Source organism: Micropterus dolomieu, linkage group LG12 (genome assembly GCF_021292245.1).
Source record: "Micropterus dolomieu isolate WLL.071019.BEF.003 ecotype Adirondacks linkage group LG12, ASM2129224v1, whole genome shotgun sequence".
Lineage (NCBI taxonomy): Eukaryota > Metazoa > Chordata > Actinopteri > Centrarchiformes > Centrarchidae > Micropterus > Micropterus dolomieu.
In genome coordinates this window covers 38,323,719-38,334,112 of record NC_060161.1, presented here as the reverse complement: position 1 = coordinate 38,334,112, position 10,394 = coordinate 38,323,719, and the positions used below count along the sequence as shown (strand labels likewise).

The window sequence follows — 10,394 nt, the reverse complement described above, 5'->3', positions numbered from 1 at the left end:
TGCCACTGAGTCTTTGGTTCCTCAGAAACCTCAACAGCACCATCTGCTGGACTGAACAAGTGAGACGAACAAACAGAAAAGTAACTTACTAGATTAGAGAAAACAAAATTTAAAGTTGGGGGGAAAAAGGTAATTAACTGCAAAATATACGTAGCCTCCTACCGATGGAGAAAGTTACCAGGGAGAGGCGGAGAGAAGCGGCGCGCAGCAGAGGTACGTTAGACCTGTGAGTGACTCTTCAATAAGGTGGAGAATGAAGTATTATTAAAGCGGTGAAATAAGAAACAAGCTAAGTTCCTACAAACAGTAAAAACCCAACTCAGAGTCCATTTATTATATTATTTTATTTGCTGAGGTGTGTAAAAAAAACAGAAAACTTTCCAGTGTTTGACTCAGAAGCTGAGTTTATTCTTAAAAGCTCAGAAGAACCGCAGGCGAAGCAAAGTGTGCAGCTCGGTGTGAACGTCAGCGTGTGGTTATCTCTGATCAAACCTCCGTGTGTGTGTGTGTGTGTGTGTGTGTGTGTGTGTGTGTGTGTGTGTGTGTGTGTGTGTGTGTGTGTCAGGGAGGTGTTAAGGTTTTGATCACAGGACCATGGAGTGAGCTGTTGGGTCGATACTCGTGTGTTTTCGATCAGAGCACCGTCCCCGCATCGCTGATTCAACCTGGAGTGCTGCGCTGCTACTGCCCTGGTACACACACACACACACACACACACACACACACACACACACACAATGATAATAACATGTAGTTAAGTTTAAGACATAAAGGCAACAACAAAAGAGACTCAGTACTATAAAAATAAATAATAAAAGTGACAGTGAAGAGAGTAAATAGTCAGAAATATAAATCCTGGTCTGTGATTGGCTGTTGGTGCGCTGAGCGTAGTGCGTGCGCTCACCTGGATTTTGTCTCCCGTCTCTCAGCCCACGAGGCCGGCCTGGTGTGTCTGCAGGTTCTGGAGTCCGGAGGGTCGGTTTCTTCTTCGGTTCTGTTCGAGTACCGAGCGAGGAACGCCAGCTCTCTGCCCAGCTCTCAGCTCGACTGGCTCTCATTGGACGGTCAGTTAACATCTCCTCCGCATCTCTCACACGGTGACCAGTAACACAGTTCTGGTATCGACCGCTGAATTTCTGACGCTGCCGGTCATAAAAACCTGTTGCCACACAGACATGAAACACACGTAGGGTCGTCCAGCGTTCACTGTGGACATCAGAGGCTGCAGAACCTGCCTGAGAATCACCTTGAGTTTTCCTCAGTGTCACAGCGAGAGCTGCGTGTCCAGCCGTGAGGACACTGAGGAGCTGCTAACAGCTACTCCAGGAGTGTTATTCGTAGGTGTCACGTGACGTCACTTTCAAAGGAAAACGCTCCCTTGGAGGGCGAAAAAGACGTTATTTTCCTTACTTTGAGTTTGTTACTTTGCGTTGTTGTTGTGTATTTTGGATTTACTAATCGAGGAGGGGACGAGCCTGAGCTGTGTTAGGTGATTTCCCAGCAAGTAAAAGCAAACATACCGCAGTCGAGCGGCGGCAGAAATGAAACTATGAACGCTCTGTGGTTACATCCACCAATGCATCATGGGAACTGTACTTGAGTGTCATGGTCCTAAAACATGTGGCGTAAACCTCACATGCAAATGGATCCAGATTTATGAGTAAGATCAGAGCTGCAGAGCCCTGTGTGTGTTTACAGTGACACATCAGATGCAAATTTAAAAAATGCACCGCAGAACGATGTTGAGTGTCTGTTTATATAAATAATATGTTGTTTTATTTTGTTACTATAATTATGTTTATTTATATAGATGTTGTGTGTAGCACGGAGGAACGACCACTTTAGATTGGTTACGCAGCCTTGGTCGACTGACAAGACATCAAACGCACGTGTTCCTCCTCAGTGGTGAGCGTTTGTTTGTGAGCCGCAGCCCATCACTATTATTACCTGCAGATCCACCTTTTAAAAACCTGTGAATACTCAACACAGGAGACGCGCAGCAGTCTGTTCATGATAGTTCCCTGATGAAGACGTTTGTTCAGGGGACAGAAACTACAAAAGAAATCTGAGCTGCATTTAAAGTCTTTCACCGAAGGCAACCTGCTTCTGTTTCTGCTGAGCCCGACACGGCGATCTGAAAACCCGGCCGTGTGGAAGAGTGCACGTACGCCGTGAGAGGTGATGTGACGGCCGCATGCGATGTAGTTGTTGTAGTTTGCCAGCAGGTGGCGCAGAGTTCCTGTCGAACACCCACAGCACTTTTTACTGCGCTGGTTTGAGCAAATGAAAAGAGATGTAGCCAAAAATACAGGTCGTAGTTCAACATTATACTTCCTGTTAACTTCCCCCAAAGCATCATGGGAGATGTAGTGTAAGTGTGCCCCAGATAGAAATATACCAACAGTAGAAGTCTTTGTCTTGTTGAACTGTCAGGCTCGTCTTCAGCGTGGGGGGAAACCTCGACTGCTGCAGACGGCAGGTTAAAGATGGAGACGTTGGTCTGAGGGAGGGCAAAGAACAAAACGCCATCAGGTGAAGGGTCAGTTCAGTTCGATCTGCTAACATGCAAACATGACCGTTCAGTTTAGCGGTTACAAGTTAGGACAGCAAAGAGATCAAATGAAACGGGAATGAACCCGGTTTGACCTTCATCGTGCAGCGGACGTTGCCAGCAGCTGGCTGAGTCCCTCGCCGTCCCTCAGGTCTGGACTCAGGGACCCATACTTGGCAGCGAGGTTTGCCGCCTGTCCTGCTCCTGGTATTATTGTCATCTTCGAGGGCTTTGAAGTTTAAGTGCTTTCACTAGATGAAATTCTCTCTTCTGTATTTATCTCCTGTCTCTCGCAGACTCTGTGTTCTTCAGGTAAGCAGGACTTTTAATGTCTCCTGTCTCAGGGTCCCTGCCTCTGCCTGATCTCTCTGGGCCGCATCACAATCTAGTTCGTGTTGGTTTGTTAGCTCTGAGTGATCATTCGGTTTCCTGTAACTGCTGAGAAAAGTGTCTGGTAGTCTCAGGACTAGCTGGCGTAAGGGACTCTGTTCCAGGTTCAGCTCTTGGGTTCTGGGAGCCTTGGGGACTTGATCTGAGGTGCATCAGAAAGTTTAGTGCTCGTCTTTGGGGTCTGTTATCAGTGGAAACCTCCCCGACTCATCACATCTGAGCTCTGCGTGTCGGGTCTCGGTGCTCCTCCCGCCTGTTGCAGCTCTGCGGACTGACTGGACTTCACTCGACTCTGGGAGCTCTGTCTTTGTAGCCCCCCCCCCCGTCTCTCTCAGTGATTGATGTGGTGGAGCTGTTCTCCTCTGTCATCACCTGGAAACACACAGTCATCAGGACTCGCTGCTATTTCTGACTGAAGCTGTTTGAACAGGCGGCCAGAGGAACGCCGGCTCAGGCTGCGACGGGCTCCGTTAAATCACCTGTGGCAGATCGGACACCTGGAACGTCCTTCACGCCGTCTCTTCTCTTTGTGGCCGTTAATTCATTCACGCTTTCACTTCGTCGCTCTCTCTCTCCCTCTCTCGCCCACTCGCTCTGCGGTTTCAGGGACTCTGTCGGGGGTTTTAGGCTCAGAGCCAGGAATGTGAGACACTTCTGTCCCCCCCTCCCTCCCTCCCTCCCTCGATGAGGACTTCCCACCGTGCCCTGCTGCTGTGTTTGGACGTCCAGCCTGCAGACTCACCGGACCACTCGCTGCTCCCTCACTCTCTTTAAGTAGCTGATCCTCGCACGCCCCCTCAGTCGGCTTTCTGTGCGTGTTAAATCTGCGCCGCGTCTCTCATCAGCCCGTCGTCACTGTGCACATTTAAAGACCGCGTGTTAACTGAGACATCAGAAGCAAATGCTCCTCACCTGTGCTCCCACGCTCTGACACCGAGAGGAGGAGGAGGAGCAGGAGCAGGAAGAGGAGGAGGAGGATTGTGGGACAAACAGACAGGAGATGGATGACAGACGGCGAGCGGATGGTGTCGGTAGGACGAGAGTGTGAGTGTGTGTTTCTGTCGGGGGGTCGTGGATGATGGATTGATAATGAGAACTGGTCGATCAGATCTTATTGATCAGGACAAACGGGCGTCAGAAGGGAGTCTGTATAAAAACAGAACGCTGCATTTGTTCTTGTTGGACTAGTTGACACACGTTGATGTGATTATATTGTGTCCACTTTATTAGGGACACCTGGCGCTGCCTCCTGGCGTGTTTCTCGTGTGTTTGTGCATAAATAGAAACAGCAGCACCTGTGAGCTCCGTAACAAACGGAGCTGTTTGTGATTTTAGAGGTGTTCCTAATGAAGAGTGGAGATTTGACCTCCTGAGCGGCGCTAGTTCGACCGGCTGTCTGCAACATGAAGAAATCCTCTGGTCAACAACCGTTTGGATCCTGACACATTAGACTTTTTAAGCCTTGTAGAAAACCTTCTGGAGACACAGTTTATGGGGTCGAGCGGCGGCCCTGAACAGTTTGTGTCAGTTTAATGAAACAATAAAATGTTGCAGCTCTGTGAGGCTCTACTCAGACGCTTATCCTGTTGGTTGATTTAAAGGACGCCTCTTCGTTTTGTCCAGAACACACGCGGCTGTGACGCCGGTTTTTCACTCTTAATAGCTGAATCAAGACGATAATTTACAAAATGATCGTTTGTTGCGTTGGTGTGTGTGTGTGTGTGTGTGTGTGTGTGTGTGTGTGTGCAGGTCACAGTGTGTCAGGCTATATTAGGGAGTCAGCTTTTATACACTTCACACACACACTCTGACTATGCCAGGCGGCCGGACGATTGAAGTCAGTCGAGATAGTTTCCATTTGAGAGTGTGTGTGTGTGTGTGTGTGTGTGTGTGTGTGTGTGTGTGTTAAAGAGGCTCTCCTAAAACAGTTATTTAAAAGGGGGGTTTTCCGTTTGCCTCCTGGTTAGACCTGTCGACACACACTGAGCAGCTCAGGTTTAGGTTGATCTACATGCAGCTGATTGGTTGAAGGTTTCAAAAATTGTTCTTTAGAATCACTGATTGATTCAGTCTGCAAAGCGTGAGCTCGAAGGCGACCGTGCCTTTACTGTGGAAGCTCCCACCTCCCCCATTAGACAGCCTTCTTCGCTGTCTGTTTCCACATCTCCGGGGCTCGACTACGGTCTCAGTCGCTAGTTTCAAGTCTTCTTCAACACAGCGTGATGTTCACGGAGTAAATTATGTTCCTATTTAGGGGGAAATAGACGATAATGCGGCGCATGCTTTTGGGCTGGACAACCTTATAGCAGGAAATGAAAATGTCGCCCATTTTATTAACGGATTGTTGGTATCATGATCTTATTAGTTGTTAATATTTATCTGACCTACAGTTTGAGATCTTCTGCTTCTTACCAACAGCCAGGAGCAGCTCAGGTTCATCTGAAGGGCAGTGTTGGGTTAAAGTACTCAGAGAGGAAAAGTGAAGGAAAGGGTGTCTGTGAAGGTTCTCAGTCATCCAGGTCACAGTTATCCAACATCCAAGGAAAGGACGTCGTTGACAACATGGATTAAAGCGCTCACATATTTACTGCACGTTGCTCTTTTGCACATTATTCAGCAGCTTAGTTTAGGCCGGCAGGAACGATGTGTTTAGGCGAATGTATTTGCGTTTAGGTTCACGGACTCTTCTTCCTGATGGTAGTGTTTGGAGTACCGGGAGGTTCGTCCTGTTCCTTCAGGTGATCTGTGTAATGTGAACAAAGAGCAGGAAACTTCACCCCCAGACGTTTTCCACATCTCTGCAGCCTGAGCGGGACGCCATTTATCCCACCTCAGCCTGTGGGATTGTCGTCCAGCGTCGCTTTCTACAAACAAATCCACTAAATACTGAAACAGATCCTCCAGCAGACTCTTGTCTCCCGCTTCCTGTCCTTGTTCTGGGTTTGGACCGTCAGCATGTGCTTCAGTTTACTGTTTTGTGATGTGTTATTCATGAAAACTAGAAGGTGAAGACGTCTCCACCAGGAGGCAGAGGAGGTCTCACTCTGCGTGATTTCTGTCTGCAGATAATCAGTTCAGGATGTCCATCCTGGAGCGGCTGGAGCAGATGGAGCGCAGGATGGCCGAGATGGCCGCCCGCGAAAGCAACAACCACCAGCAGCAGCATCAGCAGCAGCAGCAACAGCAGCAACATGGCAGCCAGCTGGCCACACCTCCTCCCCCACCCCCACCTGAGGACCATGAACAGGTGAGACCTTTTGCTACGTCTGCACCTCCCGTCCAGACTAAACCGTCTAAAATGAAAAAACGCCTACATTTGTACTGTGTATGTCGCCATTTACTTTGTAACTCACCTGTTTTCCCGCCTTTTTATTCCTCAAAAGTACAAAATAATGTTTAATACAGAGTGAAAATATGGATGAATGAAATTTCTTTGTTGTGATTAGTTTTAATAGTTTATTTAAGATGATGATTTATTTTTAAACTGCTGTATTTGCAGAAAAAGCAAATGATATAAATGTTTATAGAAAATATTTTTGAGTCGTCATTTTTATTAGGTGTCAAACATCTCTTTTTGTTACACTTTTAAAGCGTGCAGATAAACGCAGTGATCCGGCATCGGACTCGTCGGTAGGCTATCGACAGATTACGTGACGGTGGGCTGATAAACAGGTTCAGGAGAACAAACGACGCTGAATGGAAAACATCTCTGCAGCCTGACCTCTGCTGAACCGAGCTGCAGCCACTCTACCTCCCTCTGATGTCACGGGGAATTTGGCAGATCGAGTCCTCGAGTTAAAATAGACTCAGTGTGACAGAGAGAGAGAGAGAGAGAGAGAGACCTTCACTAGAACAATTACAACATGCAGCCCGAGCTCTGCCCACCATGTGTTGGTTTGAAGCCTCCCTAAACAAGGAGCTGCTGCTTCAGTCAACAACTGTTTCTGCATGTTGACATCAGTCCAGTGATTGAGTCCCCTCTTGGTCGCTGTGACAGTCTTTCCTTTGAAGACACTTAACCAGCGTTTATCAAAGTAATTATACGTTATAAGTAGGGTTGCACGCTATTGACAAAACGTGCGATAACGTGGTGGTTCCGTGCGTCCATACTTTCATGCGGCAGGGCAGCTCGCCAATGAAACATGATCACGTTATAGCGGTTTCAATGGGCTCTAAATCGAACACATGTAAGTCACACAGGCAGCGGACTCATCTGTCCACAAAATAAACTGAATACTGAATAATTCCTGCAACGTTTTCCAGATACTATTGAGAAATGTGCTATTTATTATGGAGTGCAGTAGAAAGTACAATACTAAAGTAGCAGACTCAGTAGAGTACTAGAGTAAAAGTACTCGGTGTGATTCCTCCCCTGGATTATAGGTGTTGGTAAGGAGGTAACTTTGCACACAGGTGCTTCCCGTCTTAATGCTATAAGAGTATAAGAGGCTAGTTAGCAGGTTAGCGGGTTAGTGCTATCAGTGTGTTTGTGTGGCCGCTGTCTGCGAGCAGGACAGATGACTGACAGCTGTGTGGAGGTGTTTTCTCATAACAGGAAGTGTTTCCAGGTTTAAACTCCTCTGTCGCTCTCTCTCTCTGTCTCTCGCTCTGCTGCCAGTCATTTATAGCCTCACTCGTCCAAGTGCGTCACACAGGGATAGTCAGAGGGAAAAATTGGAGGAGGGGGGGGCGCGTATGAATGTAATGTTTCCTGCCAGCTGCAAGGGGGGGGGGCAGGGAGATGAACAGAAAGACAAACAGTTCGTCAGAGTGCTGAGATGATGGGTTATGTTTCAGCTCAGTATAAAGCAGAAACTACAAAATAAATATCTGATATTCACAGTCGAAGCCCACCAGACTCCATTGAGAAAAACAGTAATTTTATCGTGAAACGCACTTCAAACTGGACAGAAACCAGCTTGTCCGGGTCGTAGCCAGTTTATGTTACAATTTCAGTGCCTCTGCTGGTGACTCGAGGGTTACTTATTACTGCTGCTGTGTTACAATGCTCTCTCTCTCTCTCTCTCTCTCTCTGTGTCTCAGTCCTCTCAGTGGTTTGAGAGGAGGATTGTGGGAGTGTGTGAGCGGATGATGAGGGGAGGACGGTGGGCAGGAGGAGGAGGAGGAGAGAGGCTTCATCACTCCGTTCGTCACCGCGGGATGACACTGCTCCACCTGGCTGCTGCACAGGGATACACTCACCTGATACACACTCTGATCCACTGGAGGTAAAAACACATCCACACACACCTGGACTGCAGGTGTTTCAAATTCAAATCAGCTTTATTAGCATGAATGTATAACAACAATATTGCCAAAGCTACAAATAAATTACATAAGGACAATTAATTTCATACATTTCCTTAAATAAGTTTGTGTGTGTTTATAATAATAAAAAATATTTCAAATGAGAATGACTTAAAAATAAATAATACAAATAAATGAAACGGTAAGCGTGTGTGTGTGTGTGTGTGTGTGTGTGTAATACTAATAATATATATTAGTGTGTGTGTGTATATATATATATATATATATATATATATATAATAATAGACAGAAATCTGTATCAAATGAGAAATTTAAAAACAAAATACAAATTAAGGAAAAATTACTAAAACATCAAACAATCAAAATAATAATAATTTGAAAATGAGTACAATTATTTACTGGTTGTCCTCAGTTCGTGGCATAAGGAGACATTTAGCAGCAATTATTTGACATTTGGGCAATTCTGCACTGTGTCTGATATAAATTCGAATTTGGGGTTTTGTGATTTGTGAAATGTTTGCAAAGTGTTTTTCTCTCGGTGTTTTATATTTAGGGCATTTTTCTTTGTTGTAGGAGTGTTAACAGCGACAGCCTGGACCTGGAACAGGAAGTCGACCCTCTCAACATCGACCACTTCTCCTGCACCCCGCTGGTAAAACAAACACACATACAGTCACATTCCCAGTCAGAGATCAGGGTCCTCCCCGACAGTAATGATGTGTTCAGGTGCTTCCAGATGTTCAGCATGTCTGTATGTATGTGTGTTCCAGATGTGGGCATGTGCTCTGGGCCACCAGAGGGCAGCAGAGCTCCTGTACAGCTGGAACAGTTCGGCTCTGGGGATCCCTGATTCGCTGGGGCGCCTGCCGCTCGCCGTGGCCCGATCCCGTGGACACACCCGCCTTGCCGCAGCTCTTGAGGACCTGCACACGCGCACACACATGACGCCCGCGGACACGCGCACGTACTCAACGGACACACACACGCCGGCTACGCCTCAGCCACAGCTGCCCCCGTCTCCGCTGTCCACCAGCCCGGACACAGGTAACACCTGCTGCTGATCATCTGCTCCAATCCACTGAAAGTCATGAGATGTGATTCCAGTACTCTGATTGGCTGTCTCCCTTCTCCCCACTCAGGTTTGAGCTCCTCCAGCAGCCTCCCCTCACCCAGCGACCCCTCCTCCCCTTCGCCGAGCTCCGCTTACTCCAGTGGCCCCGCCCCCATGGACACCTCCCCCTCGTCTCCTTCCTCCTCCTCGTCCTCGCTCCCCGTCTCCCCCCCTTCTCCTTCCTCCCTGCCCCTCTCCTCATTTCCTCCAGTGTCCATGTGGGGGGAGGAGCCGAATATCAGGCTCAGCACAGGTAACACAGGTGAGATTCAATTCAGTGACTGGTTCCTGGTACGAGTCCTTGCACTGATTCATTAATCACTGCTGCAGGTTTGAACCCCGGCTGTTCCAGAGACTCTCTTTACCTCATGGACTACGAGAGCACCTGCCACCCCTCACCCACCCACACGGTGGGCGGGCGGCGGTCGCACACAGCGGCAACGCTGGAGGAGCAGCTGCTGAGCTACAGCGAGAACGCTGAGAACGAAGGCGAGGAGGATGAGTACCTGGACGAGGAGGTGCTACAGGTACGCACACATTAAAGACATCACATGACATGAGAAGATTGGTAATCCCAACTGAGCTTAGTCTCCGTGTCTAGTCTGAGGTTAGTCCCTGAATTTAGTTTCTGTGTTTTGTCCCCAAGTCTAGCTCCCGAGGTTAGTCCCAGAATTTAGTTTCTGTATTTTGTCCCCACGTCTAGTCCCCGAGGTTAGTCCCAGAATTTAGTTTCTGTGTTTTGTCCCCACGTCTAGTCCCCGAGGTTAGTCCCAGAATTTAGTTTCTGTGTTTTGTCCCCAAGTCTAGTCCCCGAGGTTAGTCCCAGAATTTAGTTTGTGTTTTGTCCCCACGTCTAGTCCCCGAGGTTAGTCCCAGAATTTAGTTTCTGTGTTTTGTCCCCAAGTCTAGCCCCCGAGGTTAGTCCCAGAATTTAGTTTCTGTGTTTTGTCCCCACGTCTAGTCCCCGAGGTTAGTCCCAGAATTTAGTTTCTGTGTTTTGTCCCCAAGTCTAGTCCCCGAGGTTAGTCCCAGAATTTAGTTTCTGTGTTTTGTCCCCATCTCTAGTCCCCGAGG

The 10,394-nt window shown here is 47.8% G+C and overlaps 2 protein-coding genes across 6 annotated transcripts in view; both read left to right on the top strand.

Annotated features, from left to right (window-relative positions):
* The window catches only part of LOC123980185 (zinc finger protein 260-like), a 672,464-nt gene that overhangs the window by 563,702 nt on the left and 98,368 nt on the right, over positions 1-10,394 (top strand). The window lies entirely within an intron of this gene.
* camta2 (calmodulin binding transcription activator 2) overlaps positions 1-10,394 on the top strand; it is a 31,424-nt gene that overhangs the window by 12,906 nt on the left and 8,124 nt on the right. For 2 of the 4 annotated variants that reach the window (XM_046064430.1, XM_046064428.1), the window contains 6 exons: positions 6,007-6,188; positions 7,985-8,169; positions 8,783-8,861; positions 8,980-9,253; positions 9,349-9,573; positions 9,651-9,847. In XM_046064430.1, coding sequence (XP_045920386.1) covers positions 6,007-6,188; positions 7,985-8,169; positions 8,783-8,861; positions 8,980-9,253; positions 9,349-9,573; positions 9,651-9,847 — 1,142 coding nt within the window. Of the gene's footprint in view, positions 1-565; positions 693-929; positions 1,065-6,006; positions 6,189-7,984; positions 8,170-8,782; positions 8,862-8,979; positions 9,254-9,348; positions 9,583-9,650; positions 9,848-10,394 lie in introns of all 4 variants that reach the window. The other 2 variants (XM_046064426.1, XM_046064427.1) reach the window with 2 other exon arrangements.